Source organism: Pteropus vampyrus, unplaced genomic scaffold, assembly GCF_000151845.1.
Source record: "Pteropus vampyrus isolate Shadow unplaced genomic scaffold, Pvam_2.0 Scaffold109, whole genome shotgun sequence".
NCBI lineage: Eukaryota > Metazoa > Chordata > Mammalia > Chiroptera > Pteropodidae > Pteropus > Pteropus vampyrus.
In genome coordinates, this window is record NW_011888890.1 from 2,142,833 (window position 1) to 2,161,420 (window position 18,588).

Sequence of the window (18,588 nt, forward strand, 5' to 3'; positions counted from 1 at the left end):
TCAATCACATGAAAAATGCTTAATCTTGCTTATCATTAGGGAAATGCATACATACCCATCAAGTAGCTCTAATTGAAAAAACTCAATACCAAATGTTAGTGAGAATGTAGAGCAATTGGAACTCTTATACATTGTTAGTGGGAGAGTAAAATGGTACAACTACTTTGGGAAAAAACCTGGCAATTTCTTTTCAAATAAACATACCTTTTTCCTATGACCCAGCAGTTTCACCTTTTGGTATTTTTCCCTGAGAAACATATGTCCACAAAAGACTTCCATACCAATTTTACAGCAGGTCCTTCACGACAACCCCAAATTAGAAAACAAACAAGAAAACCCTACATGTTCATTGACAAGAGAATGAAGAAACAATTTGTGTTATATTCATACAATGAAATACTACTCAGCAAAAAAAATGAACCGACTACTGATACATGCAATAACATGAATGAATCTCAAAAACATTATGTTGAGTGAAGCTTTACACATAAGAGGACATCCTGTATGATTCTGTTTTTATGAATTTCTGGGACAAAAAACAGTAATTGTTGGTGAAAAAGAAATCAGAACAGTGGCTGCCTCTGGGATGGGTTGGCAGTGGAGATTGACTGGGGAAAGGTGTGAGGAAACTTTTGGGTTAAAGGAAATATTCTGTAGTTTAGGAGTCTGGGTTGCATGAGTGTATGCATTTGTCAAATCTCTGGTACACTTAAGAGTTGTGCATTTCACTATATGTAAATTTTACCTACAAAAAAGTAAACTATAGAATTCTAGTTAATGATATGGATGCTGAATTATTTAGGAGTGAAATGTGCTCATACTTGCAACTTGCTTTGAAATGCATAAAAAGTATGATGGTCTGATGGATAAATGAATGGATACATAGGTGGGTGAATGTGTGATAAAGCAGATATATCAAAATGTTAATCATAGAGTCTAGTCTAGGTGGTGGGTTTGTGGGTGTTCATTGTACAATACTTTCAACTTTCTGTAGTTTTGAAATTTTTATGATAAAAGTTTGAGGAGAGAGTAAAAACCTAATGGAGTTATGGGATATTAAAAAAGATAATCTCATGATGATTGAGAGAATAAGAGACATGATAAGAAAGAAAATTTTGGAACCTGGAAAGCAAATGGAAAAGGGATAACTGAGTTAGCAGACCTGAGATGTTAGAATCCTAAGGCAGGAGGGGAAGGCTGACAGATAACTTGTTAGTTGAAAATCTTATGAACTGGAAAATCTTTTGATATTAGGAATTGGAATAACAGTAGTGGGTAAAATAGAGTTAGATGAAAACTATTTGTTCTAGAAGCAGCTAGGTTCTAAAATCCCCTTCTCAAGAGCATGCCACTCTGGAATTGTTTTTACTCAGGAGGCTTAATCTCTGGAGATGGTGAAATAGAGGGTCCCCAGACTGGCAAAAACAGTAGGATAGCATACTCAATGCTGAATATTGAGGAACGATTCCTTCCAGCTTCCTTTTTCTGTTGGCTTCCTTAAAAGCTATCACCAGATTTCTGTACCCTATGTGGGAGCTTGGAAGACTCTTCTTTGGGTCATTTGACCAAGCCAAGAGTTAAAAACGAATGATACTGATATTGGGTTTTCCTGATAAATGGCCCAGCCAGATTCTCCTCCAGTGAAGACCACAGGTGCCGAGCTCCTTACAACTTGGAATCTGGGTTGTGGATATATAGATGGGTAAAAGGTATGTCACCCTTATAGTTATTCTTAATCAAGAGCAGACAACCAAGAATTACCAGATTCTTAGGGAAAGCCTCTAAATGGAGAGAAAAACAACTAACTTGGAAGAATCAGAAATTCTGCAGGGAGATTTAGCAAACAAGTAACATTAATAACCTCAGAGTTGAAAGAGAATATATGACATCCATGAGGCAAGAACCAGACCCAACAAAAAAGAAAGCTCTTAGAAATTAAAAATATTAAATCAGAAATGAAAAATGTCAATAGAAGCAATGGAAGATGAAGATGGAATAAATTCCCCCAGAAATTACTGTAAAAAGGCAGGGAGAATTGAAAGACGTACGAACTGGAAACACCTTTGGAGAGAAAAGAGAAGAAAATTTGAAGACAAATTTGAATAATAGGGAGTATCGAAAGAGATGAGAGAAAACATATAGGGATAAGTCATCAGTGAAATTATTTAAGAAAACATCTCAGAACTAAAGGTTATGAGTTGCCAGATAGAAAGGGCCCACTGAATCTTCACCACAATGGCATAGCATTATGAAATTTCAGAAAAGTAGAGACAAAGAGAATATCCTGAAGCTTTCAAAGAGAAAAGAAAAGGAAATAAAAGGGAAGAGAAATAGGTCACATGTAGAGAGACAGAAATCAAAATGACCTCAAACTTATTACCTGCAGTACAGGGTGCTAAACCATGGAATAATCTTTGTAGAGAGTAAGATGATGGGAGGGAGACTTTTTGTACCTTTTATACCTTTGAAGTTTGAACCTTTGGATTATATGATCAATTCAAAACAATTATAATTTAAAAATAATAGTACTAATTGTGACATTTTTAAACAAGTGTGTTTGTACACATTTTCTCATTTTATTTTCACAAAAACTTAAGTAGGAGGCATTATATTCTGAGGATCAGAGAGGTAGGTGATGGGGCCAGACCTGGAAGCCTTTTATTACTTTTTTTCTGGATGCTGCAACAGAGCAGCAGCCCTAGTGGAGAGACGTTGGTTATTTTTGAGGTAATACTAGGATGAGAGGGGATTGAGTATAATTTAGTGGGAGTAAATAGCTATATTTCTAAGAGTTAGAGCAGTGGTTCCCAGCCTCAGTTTTTTGCACCTCATGTGTAAGATGTGTTACAATGAATTTGTTGCCAATAGTCAAATATGGAAATTTGTAATCTATCAAGTCCTTTTAAAAAGTAGCCCTATATGTCACAGTCCTTAAAAAAGATTTGATTTTCTTGAACAGGACAAAAAGCAGTAGAGCTGGAGCTGGTGCCAGAGGTGTACCTAAACCCGGTCATGTTTCTGGGAACATATCATTACCGTTTCAGGGTAAAGTCACCTTTACCCAGAGCAGAATAAGAGATCAAGGAACGATAGAACAGTTGTTTTGGGACAGCGAACTTTTCAAGAGTTTACTGGTGTGAAGTGATTACAGGTTTTGTCCTAATATCACACTGTAAATCAGCTCCAAGGTGTAGGTTTTTGAACTCCGGAGAATTTAACTTATGGTTGTACGTATACTTATTATTCTTTTATCTTTTTAATAGCTCAGAATACAGAACTTCAAGGAAGGGCCAGTGAGATTGAGAATGCATTTCAGACTTCCCAGCAGAAATGGAAAGAAGAATGCAGAAGATTTGAACGTGATTTGGAGGAAAGAGATAATATAATTCAAAATTTCAATCAAAAATACGATTCACTTATGAAAGAAAAAAGCAGACTAGAGAAAACTCTGCAGGTAAAATATTTTTATAAAGGAATTTTGCTCTATGTACTATTCATTGAGATGTGTTATACATTATTTGAAGTTATCCTTGGAAAGGAAAATAACTACCGGAAAGCAAGAAAATCTGATTTCCTCCTTCCTTCACTCCCTCTCTCCCTTTTTTCCTTTTTAGGGGCATTTTTGTGGGTCTCTTTTGATATATGCTTTAGAATATGTTCACGAGTATACTGTTTCTTTTGTGAAAAACAGTTTCAGATCTCTGATCGAAATTTCAAAAACAAACACTTATATGGGCATATTGTAAGAATATAAGAGCCTAGAGCCCTTTTAGTCCAGCAGCATGAAAATTTGGAATTTTAGAAATATGGGTGGGTCCTAGATTTGGTCTAAATATATTATAAATATAGAAAAATATTTACATATCTGAAACACATTTTATTATCCATGTAGAGCTCATTATATATAGATGTTTAAAAAAATTTGATGACCTTTTACTAAAATTATTGTAAGCTATTTATTTTCCATTGTTTGTACCTTTTTATTGTCCAGAGTAAAAGTATGGTTTAAGGTTGAGATTGCCGGCCACTGAGAAGATAGATTTTGAATTGTCTTTGTTTACCATGTTTTTGAAGTACCAATTTAAATAAAAAAGTACATGATAAAAATGCTTTACATTTACCATTGCTGTAAATGGCTTTTCAGAATATTGGAAATAAATCTTCATGAAAAAATAATTTTACAAAAGCATTTACTAAATGTAAAAATTTTGACACAAGGGTTCCCAGACATAGTCAGATCTACTTTTGATTTCTTTCACATCAATAGTCATACTTTGTGTCTTGTTTATCTCTGTATTCCTAGATCCTAGAACAGTGGCTGGCATCTGTAAGTGCCCCATTAGTATTTGAATGGCGGGAATTTAGGTGGCAAGACCCTGGGTGGCCCTGTGTAAACTTCCCCACATGAAATATCTTGGAGGAATGGGGAAGAGTAATGGTGGCAGCATTCCTTATAGTCAGCCTGCACCTCAAGTTACAAGATCTTGATCAGCTACCTAGACCTTAGCTATAGTCCAAACTTTAAAAAATATTTTTTGACTTTTCAAAGTTTTAAGACTAGAATTTCTTATTCTGATTTGTTGCACAAAACTCCTTTTTTATCACCCTTTTGGAAATACAGTGTTTTTTGTCAGATTTATAGATACATTATCAGGGATAATCCAAACAGTTTGTTCATAGGTAACGAGACATTTTCATACTACTTTACACATAGATTTAAATCGGTTGCATATTATCTATGTACTTAGTTTTTGTTGCATGCATTTTGTTCAAACCTCTAAAGTTAAAATGTTCAGAAAAATTGCTTTAAATATATGCATATGTATGTATATATAAAATGTTGCTTAAATTAAATGGATAAGCATAGTTTCTTATCCAGATCTATATTTTGATGATCCAATTCAATAGTTTTATTAATGATTTTAACATAAATTATAATGAGTTTTAATAGGGTAGGTCAGTAGAGCCCTTTGTACATTTAAATTGGGGGTGAAGGAAGAAAGATAACTTTTATCGATCTAATAGTGAAGCAAGATTTTATTCATATAAATTAGGAAGCGTTGGAAAAACATCAGCAGGAGAAGAATGACATGGAGTCTCATATCAGGGAGACAGCATTGGAGGAGTTTAGATTACAAGAAGAACAATGGGAAGCAGAAAGAAGAGAGTTACAATTTATAGTACAGGTATTTTAAAAATAATAATACGGTTCCTTAAGTCTTTTTAATGCTTATGATATTAAAAATTACATTTGTGCTACAATTGACTGTCTTATTCAAGGGGAAAATAATTCCTAGTCTTTGATCTCTGGAAAGCTGTGTTTCATTTGTAGTTATATGACAATATGGGCAGCTGTTACCAACAGATATCATTAGAGTTGGGTGAGTTCTATTGCATAAATTATGTGATTTTGAGAAGGACATATGTATGTGTATATCTGGTATTTTATTTTCCCAATTTAAAATGTGAGACTGTTAGTCTTTAATAGCATAAAGAAATAGAATGGATTTCATGTACAAATCTTATAGTAGAGTGATTACGTGCACAAACTTATAGTATGGTGATTTTTAAATTCTTTTTAAGTAGTGTAGATTTTTAACCATCTTTTATTAACCACTCCCCTGCAATACACAGAATCCCTAGGGCTTCAAATAGTCCAGTTTGAAAATCACTGATTACATCTAACCCCCTTTATAGATGAGCAGATGGAGATTTATGATTCACTCGGATCATAGACTGAGTGATTAATATGGGAAAAGACTACAAGTCTCCAGATTCTCACTCTGGTGCATTTTGCATTTTTTTAGGAGATTATATGTAAATTATTTTGAAAGAGAGATAGGAGAAATTCATAATGTGAATTCACTAACCAACTCTTAAAATTTCAGATAAATTTCCATTATTTCTTCTATTACTTATTTTGTGATGAAACTTTTTCTACACAAAATGACAAATTGAATTAGTCTTTATATAGACGTCAAAGATACGCATTCTTCACAGAATGAAAAATATCCATCTAAAATTAATTTTGGAGTAGCTTTGCGTTAGAAACAACTTTGCAAGGCAAAGGAGGCTAAAACCATGCAGAGGATAGGAGGAATTTTATTTCTTTAAGAGTGAAAGCTGGAAGTAAACAGTGAAAATATTCGATTTGTCGTGTATGTAAGTATTCAGAATACCAATGAAACGGGTTTTCCCAAACCTTTGGTCATTGGGCAATGCTTTTCTTCCCAGTTACTGTCTCTGTAGAATCTGGAAAGTCATTGCAAACACCCTTTAGACTTCTTGGTAGTCTTAGAGTCTGTAATTTGTATGGTTTGTTCATTCATTCATTCCCTAAGTACTTAACAAGTTCCTGCTTTGGATACTAAGGATATCAAAGTGATTATGATAGGATTTCTGTCCTGGAAGATCTTTCAACATAGAGATACATGTAAAGAGAGAAAATATATTGGAAAATAAAATTTTGAACAAAATGCTAGGGGACCATAAAAGAGAAATTGATTAACTACTTGGAAGACCGGGGAAATTCTCACAGAGCAAATGACATTTGAGCTGTGTTGATAATTAAAGGCTACCTGGAAAAATCAAGTGAATGTAAGTAAATGAAAATAACCCTTTCATTTCTAACCACTCAGAAATCTCCAGTGCCACCAGTCAGAAGCCTGAAACTTGTAAAACATGATTCAAAAACCTGTATTAAGTATGGGGATGATGTGATTTGGTGCCATTTCTGGGGCAATCCAATAAATCTCAGATGAAACATATATGGTTATGCCAGACTTTATATTATGAAGTAGTAAAACAAATTAAAATTCTGTATGAGTCTTTAATTATTATGTGTGGAGAAGAATAGAGGAACATACTCTGTAATTATTACCACCTTTTGTAAGATAAATTTTATATTATTTTGTGACTGAAGTGTTCAGAACTCTGAATTTCTTGTCCTTTTTAAATTAACCAAAGAAAACGGTTTTTCCCTTTATAAAGCAAGAAACTATATAAAAAACTATAAAAAATAGTCTTTTAAACAGCTTCAGGGTTAGATTGAAATTCTCTATTGGCTGTTGATGGGTATAGATTTCCATCTATTAGTGCTAGCATCATATAGTGCTCTCTTTGTGTAGCTCTCTAAGGAATTCAGTTTTAAAAATAAGTTAAAAAAAACCTAAGTGAAACCTCATCTTTAACAGAAAGCTGGTGTGTAATATTTCTCTCATCTCGGCTTTATAATTCACATGCATTATAAAAAGAAAAATTTTAATTTTATGCCATGCTCCCTGTCTTTCCTAGTAATTGAAACTCTAAATAGAAGTATACTTCTCCGGAATAGTAATGGGAATTTTTAGTGAAGTTACCTCAAAAGTTACCTCTTTTTAAAATAGGACTCCTCATTTTTTTAAAAGCGTCGCCTCTTTTGATAAACATGAAATTTCCATGTCTTTCTTTAGGATTATTTGAAATTTCAGAGCAAATCTAAACCATGTAGTTTTAGAACAAAATATTTATGCTGATCTTGAAAAAATATGTATGTATTATTTTGTTTTATTTTTATCTCTATTTAGATTTTTTATTTAAAATGAACAATCATTTTGTTTTTATTTATCTTCTTCATTCCTGCACTAGCAGTGTGAACTTTGAGGAAACTTATTCGCAAAAACTTTTCTGTTGTGGGCCGTGTGGGACATTCAGCGACAAAGCTCTTTTTATGAACCATTATGCCCTTTCCTTTGTCCTTTTTTCCAGTTCATTTCAGTGTATAATTTATCAGGATTGTGAGCAATTTGAAGATGAAAGTGAATGTTTTTCGAATTTATTTTATTTCTAAAATTCTACAACTCAACCAGGGAATAAAATGATCTTGTTCTCATTCAGTGACTAAATTTGGATTATGTAACTAGTGATTAAGGGGTGTGAGAGTTTGTGATGGCAAAGAGCATGGGAAACAGATTGAAAAGTCATGCCATAAACTAAAAAGAGAGGAGGAAGAGTAGGAAGGCGTCAGACTAGGCTTAGGTATCAGTAAGTTGTACAGTAAGACAGCTGGTAGAATTGAGTTGCAACATGTTTAAGTCTGACCTGGTAAACACAGTTGTGATCTAGGGATAGCTTGGAAAAAGTTACATGGAAAGGAAGTGTTTAAGAAGTTTGCCTAAACGATCTAGGCAACAAGAAGTATTTCTTTGTAGTTTCTTGGGAAACTGTCCACTGGGGCCCTGTCTAAGCAAATGGCATACAGAATGGCTCTGGTACTGCATGTTTTTTCCAAACAGGAAATATCTTAATATTATAAACTGAATATCTTAATATTCAAACTGAATATTAATATTCAGTTTATAAAATTATATTGTGTTCATTGTAAAAATGCCCCTAATTTAGGGAAATTTAAAAGCATTAAGTGAAGGTCTTCCCTCTCCCCCTCCAATCCCACTCTTTATCTAAGGATAAATAAATATTATTGTATTTACATAGATGAAATTACATGCCTCAGTAATATTTGGTGTACATCTTTTGACGTCATTACATTATTTTTGTAGTGTTTGCCTGATAATCTGTCATGTTGGAAGTTGCTGATATATTTAAGGAATCTCTTATTGGTGGACATTTTATTTTCTTTAAAATTTTTTGCTCTAATTATAAATGATTCACTAATATGCTTGTTCATATCTTTGAGTTGTTGTAGAATTGATTCAGCTTAATACCTAGAAGTTTGCTGGGTCTGCAAGCTCATGGATTTATAATTATGATAGGTATTACACAAAATTAGTACTAGTTTGTACTCTACTGCAGCAAACACTATTTTTGATTGTAGAACTGTGCTGACTTTGGGGCTTAGAGAGAAGGAGCTTGTTCTGGCTCTTTCAGGAGATAAGCATGTACTAGGTTCAGCTTATAACTAGGTATCTTGATATATTTCATAGGCTAGGAAGGAGTATTTTTGCTCTGATGCATTTCTAACCCAACTTCTATACTTCAGAACTGAAACCATATTGTGAAGTCTGAGAAATGTTGTTTACATGACTACGTGTGAAGAATTATACTTGTTGGGCTGTTTCTGGAAAAAGTGGAAAGAAAGCAAGTTTATTTTCTAATAGCACAATGTGGTTTCCTGTGATGTTAAATGTCAGTTCAAAAACAAGCCTCATTTCAAAATATTTTAAGTTCAACATCTCCCTCTAGTGGAACAAAGAAAAACTACCCCAGTTTCCAATATCTTTAATATAATTTTGTTGCACGTGCGCGCGCGCGCACACACGCACACCACCCGCCACACCCGTCTAGCCCACACTTACTTTTTTACTGTAAGGAAAATAAATTCTGTGACAAAATTTAAAAATTTTGTTTGGAAGGAGGCAAATTAATCTTGATGTATATAAATGCGTGAGGTATTTTATAATTCTTTTTGGATTTTCTTGTGTGTTATAATGCACCCCAGACTTGAATTGTATTGATAAAACCATAAACTTAAAACAAATATTTGAACATACAAAAATAACAGGGAGTTTTAAAATTAATATCCAGTATAACCAATACTTACCATCTAGATCATACATTTGTCATATATGCTTCAATTAAAAACCAATGATAAATTGTTAGATCACTGAAGACTAACTATTCTGAGTCACTTCAGATCCCACCACCACCCCACCCCAAAAGATAACCATCATTTGGGAAGTTGGTATTTAATTTTCTGTTTGTATATATTGATAGTATATCATTATTTTAGTATTTTGTTTTAAAAAGATACATAGAATGTCATACAGTATGCATCTTTTTCCCACTTGTGTTTTTCACTTGTTTTATTGAGATTTATTTAAGTTAATAAACTAGCTTTGTGCTTCATTCAATTTAACTTCTATATAGTATTTTATCCTATGCAAATACCATAATAAATTTAGCCATTACCTGATTGTTGGAGATTTAAGTTCTTTTCAAGTATTTATTACAGACAGTGCTTCTATGAACAGCAAATATTTTTGTCTCTGTGGGTATATGTTTAGTGTATATGCAGTCATTAGGGGGTAAAATATATGACAAATTATTTTTCCAAATGGTTGCACCCACTTAAGAGTTTCTTTTCTCTTACTGTCTCTAGAACATTTGGTATTTTTCATATTTAATTTCTTTTGTAATAAAATGTGTGTGAAATTATATATCATTCTTGCTTGAATATGTTTCTCTGACATTGAGCATGTTATATTTATTGGCCATTCATATTTCTTCTTTTCTGCACTGCCAGTTTATATTTTTTTCTTTGGATTGTTTGTATATTTTTATTAATTTATAGGAGCTTTTTATATATTTGGTTACTAATCTTTGGTTATTTATATCCCTATTGCAAAAATCTTTTTCTACTTTGTGGAGATCAGGAGATAATTTACATTGTGTTTGATGTACAGTTTTAAATTTTAATGTAGTTGAATTTATGTCTTCATGTATAGTGCTTTTCATGTATATGTAACATGAAGTCATAAAGACAATATTTTTCTCGGTACAGCATGAGATGAGATCTAATTTTGTTTTTTTCCAAGTGAATAACCAAATGTCCCAGTACCAGTTATTCAGCTGTCTATTCTGTTACCAGTTAGTGATTTATAATGTCGTCTCTGTCATACACCAAGTTCCTTTACATCTAAGACTTGATTCCTGGGCACTCTATTTCATTCCACTTACATATTTGTCTACTTATGAATCAATATTATTTCTATGGGTATTTCCTCAATTTTATAATGCAACTTTTGTATTGAATTTTCATTTCTGCTTTTAGGTTTTTAATTTCTAAGAGCTCTTCTTGTTCTTTGATCATGCCTTTTTATAATAGTAGACTCTTCTTGTTTCATGCTTGTAGTATCTTGTTTTTAACTCTCTGAGGGTGTAAGTCATATTTGTATTGAAGGTATTTTTCCCCCGTCTCTGATTGTCTTTATTTTCTCTCAGTGTTTCGCCCAATTTGTTTGTGGTAGTCTCTGATTTTCACGTGAGAAGATTTCCTCAAATATCTGATGATCCTTGGCTGTGTGTTCATATTAAAAATGAGGCACTGAAAAAGCTGAGAGGAAGCTCTGTGTGGAGAATTTTAAAAATGTCAGTATCCAAAGCTCTTTTCTCTTGGACTGGCAGTTTCCCCATGAAGGAATCTAGTCGTCTCCTTACGGTATTTTAAATGTAGGAGTCAGCGTTCTGGGAGCTGAAGAGAGAGAGGGAGATGTGTCTCACCCTGACCCCCAGTTATGTCTGATTTTCATGATCTCAGAACCTCTTTGGATCAACCTTTATACTTAGTAAATTCTTTCCTTTTTTTTCCAGGTTGGAGAGGGGAATTTGTCAGGGAGAGATCTGGCAGAGGTGGTCTGAGGATATAACTAACTGCTGCTTATAAAGGCTTCCAACAAAGTTCTCTGTTCATTTCTATCCCTTGTCTTGCTTCAGGGGTCATTGGTGCTTCTAATTTCTGATCTTTTGTGGATCTTTATGAATCAGCTTGCTACTACGCTTATTCCTTTTTAAGTATTTACCAAAGTTGAATAAGCTGAACCTAAGTCATTTATCACTTGTCCATTTGCTTTTCATCTTCCAAATTAGCTTTTGACCTCTCTTATTGGCTGTCATCTCTGCCATTGTTTTTATTCTTTATTATTATTTAAGTGGGGTTTTGGAGCAAGCACAGGTGATTGGATGTATTCGATCTAGTCTTTTTAACTCTTGATCCCCTCTTTCTGCTCTTTCTTCTTACTATCTTCTGATAGACCTACAGTCTCACTTTTAATCTCATAGTTGAGTTCTGGTTTAACTGAATGCTAGTGTTAAAAGCAGCTAGGCTGCTGTATTTCATAGCTGCAGCAGGTTTTTTTCCTTCTAGTTTTATTGAGATATAATTGATATATAAAATTGAATAGGTTTAAGGTGCAAAACATAATGATTTGGTATATATCTCTATTGCAAAATGATTACCACAGTAAGTTTAGTTAATGTCCATCAGCTCACATAGTTACATTTTTTTCTTGAGATGAGTTTTAAGATTTCCTTCCTTAGCAACTTTCAGATAGACGATACAGTATTGTTAACTATAGTCACCATGCTGTACATTACATCCCCAGAACTTATTAAAACTAGAAGTTTGTACCTTTTGACCAACTTCATCCATTTAGCCCACCTCCCACCCGCTGCCTCTGGCAACCAGCAAGCTGATCTCTGTTTCTATGAGTTTGGTTTCTTTAGATTCCACATGTAAGTGAAAGCATATGATATTTAGCTTTCTCTGGCCTATTTCACTTAGCATAATGCTCTCAGGGTCCTTCTGTGTTGTCACAAATGGCAGAATTTTCTCTTTAATGGGTGAATAATATTAGTCTGTCTGCCTAGCTAGCTATCTATATCACATTTTCTTTATATATTCATCCATTGATGGACTCTTAGGTTGTTTCCATGTCTTGGCTGTTGATTGATGCTGTTGATTTTTAAGGCCATCAGGAGCTGGGATGAGGGGCATGGGATAGGACAAATTAAAATGCCACAAAACTCACTATTTTGGTCAAGATTCAGCTGATTCTTTAGAATACATGCTTTTTGGATTATTGCAAACCTTTGGTTAATTTCTAGTTATGAAAAATTTGATCTTGACATTTTTTGCCAGTGTTCTTGTTGTTTTTATGGAGGAAAGGATTTTTTGGTCTTTACTCTGCCGTTCTGGACCTGTTTATGTTCTCTGAAGGTAATTAGAAGTTTTCTTCTTTTTAGTTTCTTTCAAGTTATTTTTCCTCTCCCAATTTGATGTAGATTTCGTCTGTTATGTTGGGGAATTTTTTCAAACATCCCTTTTATCACCTTGAAGAGTAGGGGACTAAGAAGCTTATTTGATGCTTTGAGTGTTTTGGTTAGCTATTTCAACCATGATCTTCACTGTAGGATTATCTGGCTGTATATTTGAAACTTAAGAAGAGGTAGGTAGTAGAAAACTTGGTTGAGTCGTCAAATTTTCAAGCCCTCATATTGCTTCACCAATGAATAAAATGAAACAAAGAGCAAATAATTTCAGTCTTACATAAACTCTAACAGAGAATGGAAAAATCTTGCTAATATGCTAAACTGACAGATCTTGGTACTAAACTGAAAAGGATCCAGGAAAAGATAATTATAGTTAATGTCACTCATGAATATGGATACAAAAATATTATACAAAATATTAGCCAACTGTATGCAACAAAATATAAAAATATAAAATATAAAAGGTCTTTATATAATAAATGCCAAGTGAGTTTAGCATTAGGAAATCAATGTAATTTTAACTTAATATAATCAGTTAACTTGATTATGTAATATGTTTCTTATAATGTGAATAGAATTCCTAAAAATCTCCACTGTTTGAGAAAAGTGGTTTTTCCTATAAAAACTGTGTGTGTGTTTCTATCCATATTCAAGAATGTATAGTAATTATCACATAGTATTAGTGACTACTTGACCTCTGCATTAGAACTGTGATTTTTATGTCAGAATTACATCTGCGTCTTGAAAGACCTTTGTTTAAAACCTGCTTGATAAATAATATTTAATATAGGTCAAGTATCATAAAGTTAAAATCACACCGAAATAAGCATAATAAGCCTTAACTGATTGGCCATTGATTATTCAGTTGTTTCTTTTTATAGGATTAATTCACACTTGCATGGAATGATGGGCACGCTCTTTGTTTAGGGGAATGGTATTTTAAATGACTGTATGTTGTCTTTCTATACTATGTATCAGTAAAATGGGAATCACAAGTCACATTTTCTTATAAGTAAATCTCATGATGCTTCCTGAATACTTTAATTCCTTTTACATTGTTTAATAAATATTTTTGGAAATAATTGCCATTAACTAGGGTACATGCATATTTTGGATATAGACTTTATTTTGTTTTTATTTCAAATTACTGGATTTACTTTGTGATTAACCTTGTAAATTGCTGTTTATTCACTTATAAGTATACATAGTACTCTAAGTGACATAAAAAATATCTGTAAATCAAGAAGGCATGTAATTTAACAGTGAATTTGAATTAATATTTGTACCATTGACTGAGGTGGGGAGAACTATCATGTAATAATAGTATCTTGTAGTGCTTAATGATCTTAAAAGTACTTTTATACATGAAGGTACTCTTATGATGAAATTGATTACATAAGGCTGTTCACAATACCATTTGTTTCTGAATCCAAAGTATCATTATAAAAACTGAGAGTGCTATCTGCTGGTTGTAGACAGTGTTGGCACACATCTCCTCTGGTGCCCAGCTTTGTTCTTATCCATGATTATTTACAGGCTGAAAATGTGTAGGTAGGTGAGCTTCTGTATACTAAGAAGTTTCTTACCTGAAGAAAATAATTCTTGAGAGTTCATGTATAGTAAGCTCTAGAATTGTAATCTTATGAATGAGAGGATGTGGAGAGATGAATTAAATTTTGTTCTTCATCCTTTGTGGACTGTACTGCTGGGTACTTTTCAAACTAGAGTCTTTTTATAGAGAATTATTTTTGATGCTTGCAACATTTCTCACTCAGATTCCAATGATATGTTTGAGTGGCAAGGGATACTTGGAAGCATGCATAAATATATGTCCCAGAATGAGATTACACTGATGAGGGAAAGGTAGGAAAGAGGGCTTTGTTAAAGACCTCAAAGGAGAGTGATGAATCTAGAGTATTTACTGGGGAAAATACCTTTGATATGCATGTTAATGTTATGTTTGAACTTCCATAAAATTCAACTGATTTCTGAGTATAGTTAGAGAAGGAGATGGAGAGATTTAAGGAGAAGACTACCTGATATTATTTTTCTTTCAATAGTACAGCAAAGATTCGAAAATTTAAAAACTGAAGAGAAAATGAAATACAGCCATCTAGTGGATGCAACTTTTAAGAGCTGCAGGCATGGTTGAAGTACCACGAGCTCTCATAAAAATGTCTCAATGGTCATTATTAGGCATTGAGGCCAATCATTTCTTGTCACACAAAGGACCAATATACATTTGTATTACTAAATACTTGAAAATTTTATTGAGAGAGGGAAACATAAATGGCAGTTGAACTATAGCGTTATGTAAATACCCTCAAAAGTCAATTGAACTAACAAAATTATAGCAAGCTATACACATTTCAATTGTATGTATTAATCAGATTTCTTAAATTGTAAAACTCCAGTAGTGCTTTTTAAATACGTGTATATTCTGAAACATTGCTGGAAAATATCTAGGTCTCTTTTGCCTATATAAATTAACCTATTATTCTGGTTGAAGCACAATTTAGTTACCCACTGCCTTCTATAGAATAAGTTTTAGTCATCATTGGCTTATAAACTTTATTGACCCCAAATGAATTATTTTCTAGGAGCAAGATAATGCTGTACAAAGTATGCATAAGAAAGTAGAAAAATTAGAAGCCGAACACATGGACTGCTCTGACATTTTACGGCAACAAACAAGTGAACTTGAATTTAGCACTCAACGAGAGGAATGTCTTAGAAAAGAATTTGAGGTATATTTTCTCATTCTTTTATAACATATATTATCTAGTCAGTAATTTAAAGTCAGAGAATATTTTACCTTTCAGTAAAATCTAAAACTAACTTTTGGCATTTATTTATATCAAATATTTGGCTTCTTTGAAAACTTTATCTGAGTAACTTACATTTTGTCTTTAATTTTAAAAATCATTTTTTAACCATTCTCATGAAATATTTGGAAAGTTTGAGGGCAATTGTTTACAGTATAAGGCTGAGGAAGCAATACAGGAAGTGATTTTATATACATAATATTAGATTCTAACTTTGTAGTTTGAATTATGTATACTAGCTGCATGATTTTGTGGAATGATTTACAGGTAAGACTAGATGGGAAAGGAACATCAATTTATAAATGAAAAATATGATTTTATAAGTAAATAATAATGACATTTACTTTAATTAATCTTGAATCAAATCAAATCTTGGAATTAAATTTTTAATTCTTTTAAAAATTTTCTTTGTGGGAAATTAAATATTTTAATAAAGAAGTTTATCCTAAACATAACTTACAATTGTTATTAAGTAAATAAACATTTATAAAGACTATTTAATGATAAAATGCTAGCAGTACTCTTGTTAAACTCAGTGTTGTAATTTAACATTGTTTTGAAATTTTTAGCCAAATAAATAAATAAAGGCAAGAATAGCAGTATGAATTATAATTTTTGGAAAGAAGGAGGTATGATTCTTATTATTTTCAGATGATATGCTTGTAACTCTGAATGCTAAAACAAAAATATCAACTTTAAAATTATTGGCACTAGTAAGAACATTCAGTTAGGAGGCCAGGAAGAAAATAATATATAACAGTTATATTTACATTCTTACATACCAGCAATAGTCAGAGAATAAAATACTAAAAAAAGTTGTCTTCACCACAGTGATAAAAATAGGATTACAATTAACAACAAATACATGAAAAATTATGAAGTTTAACTGAGAGTCTTAAAAGAAAATGGCAAGACATTTTAGGAACATTTAACACTGTAAAGACATAGAGTCATCCCTGGATTATATTATGGATTATATTATGGGTTACAGCAGTTCCAATAAAAAATTCAATGAATTATTTTGAGAAGACAGATTCTAAAATTCATGTGAAAACTAAAGAGCCAGATGAGAATATTAGAATATTTGTATAAGAGTTATGTTTGGGAACTTACTATACCAGAAGTGAATATATATTGTAGAATTTCAGTAATGAATCAGTTGTGGTTTTTGGTTCTATGTAACAGAAACAAACTTTGGTTAACTTAAAAAGGGAATTAATTCACTGGGAGAATATGGGAGTCCTGTTCCAGAATCAGAAGGAACACTGAGGAATTAGGCTCAGAAAGCATGTGAATCCTAGAACATTGCCAGAGGTCTTGGGAGTAGAAATGATGGATGAAGTTGGGGTGAATTGGTACCAATAATTTGTATTCTTTTTGTAACTTTATTCAAGATTCAAATCCCAGGAAGAGAATATTTGATTGAAAGTAATTCGCCCCAAATAAATCTCTTTTAATTCTACTAAAATTAAAGTCCCGAAAAGAAATTCTTAGAAAGAAAATCAAGGTGCTGGTACTAAAAGAAGGGGAAAAGATTGTTGAGTGGTCAAAAAGTACAATAACTCTTAAGACCAGACTTTCTATGGAACAGAATCAAAAGACCAGTAGTAGACTTATAAAAAATTTATAAAAATTTAGTACATTTAGATATTTTAAATCAGTGAGGATAGGGAAGATCATTTAGTGAATTGTGTTGAAACAATTGGTTTACTATTTGAGACAAAATAAAATTAGATTCCTGTCTTACATTATATTCTCAAATAAATTCCAATTGGATTAAAAAGTGAAATATTAAAAATTATAATAAACTAAGAAGAAAATTCAGATTAATTTTTTCTACTCTCTGAGTACGGTATGATTTACTACTAATCGTAAAAGCAGTGGAACAACATCAGTAAAGGAATAGATTTATAACTTTGACTACAAAGAATTAAAGTCGTTGTAAGTGGAACCCCACTTTAAATAAAATAGAAAGACAACCAAACGATAAAAAGGTTTACAGGTAAATATATCTCTATTTCTATGTCTCTCTATCTCTGAGCAGACAGTAAATGGCATTGCTATATACTCATCTGGCAAAAAAATGCAAGTGGAGTAGATTTGGGAGAGATCAGGATATGTTTGGTTTTAGATATGTTGTATTTGACATACCTGTTTGACATCCAAGTGGAGATATCGAGTAGGCAGTTGAATACATGAATATTGGTCTTAGGGAAGCATTACTGTAGGATGATAAGGAGAAGTGCCAGATATCTCATTGGGAAATTTTTAAATATTACAATCTATATAGGTCTTTTCTCCATGTCTCTTTAGTTTCTGCTAAGAGTGATCTGCTAGTTTCCTTTTGGTGGTTATAAAATGGAAAAAGGAGATGGGGAAAGAATCTGGTTATCATACTGTTCAGTATGCAGACTTTTCCTTGATTTCAGACTTGTGTACCCCTCTCCCTGCCCCCTCCCTGTGTAACCCTGTATCCAGCCTCTGGTTCAGATTCACATTCTTCAATAATAAACCTCCATTTTGTGTGCTGGTTAGGGAGGGGTATTGTTTGGCTACTCAGGGTGCAGGTGGATGCCTGGAGGTTAAATTTCTCATACTGATGATATTTTAGAAAAACAGCTTAAAGATATAATTTACGTGCTACAAATTCACTTGTTATAGTATACAATTCAATGGTTCTTAGTATATTCACAGTTATGCAACCATCACCACATCAAGTTTAGAATGTTTTTATCACCTTAATAAGAAACCCTATACCCATTAGCCATGACTCTCCTATTCGCCCATCTCTCTCAGCCCTAAGCAACCATAAGTCTACTTTCTACCTTTATATTTACTATTCTGGATATTTCATATTAATGGACTCATGCAATATGTATTCTTTTGTGGTTGACTTTTCTCACTTAGCCAGATGTGTTTAGGATTCATCTGTGTTGTATCATCTATCAGTACTTTATTACCTTTTATTACTGGATAATATTTCACTGTATATCACATT

The 18,588-nt window shown here is 32.7% G+C and overlaps 1 protein-coding gene across 6 annotated transcripts in view; it reads left to right on the forward strand.

The window, feature by feature from the left end:
- The window catches only part of CCDC171 (coiled-coil domain containing 171), a 281,050-nt gene that overhangs the window by 32,371 nt on the left and 230,091 nt on the right, over positions 1–18,588 (forward strand). For 4 of the 6 annotated variants that reach the window (XM_011365306.2, XM_023533729.1, XM_023533730.1 and 1 more), the window contains 3 exons: positions 3,264–3,454; positions 5,055–5,186; positions 15,366–15,512. In XM_011365306.2, coding sequence (XP_011363608.1) covers positions 3,264–3,454; positions 5,055–5,186; positions 15,366–15,512 — 470 coding nt within the window. The remainder of the gene's footprint in view (positions 1–3,263; positions 3,455–5,054; positions 5,187–15,365; positions 15,513–18,588) is intronic. The other 2 variants (XM_023533732.1, XM_023533731.1) reach the window with 2 other exon arrangements.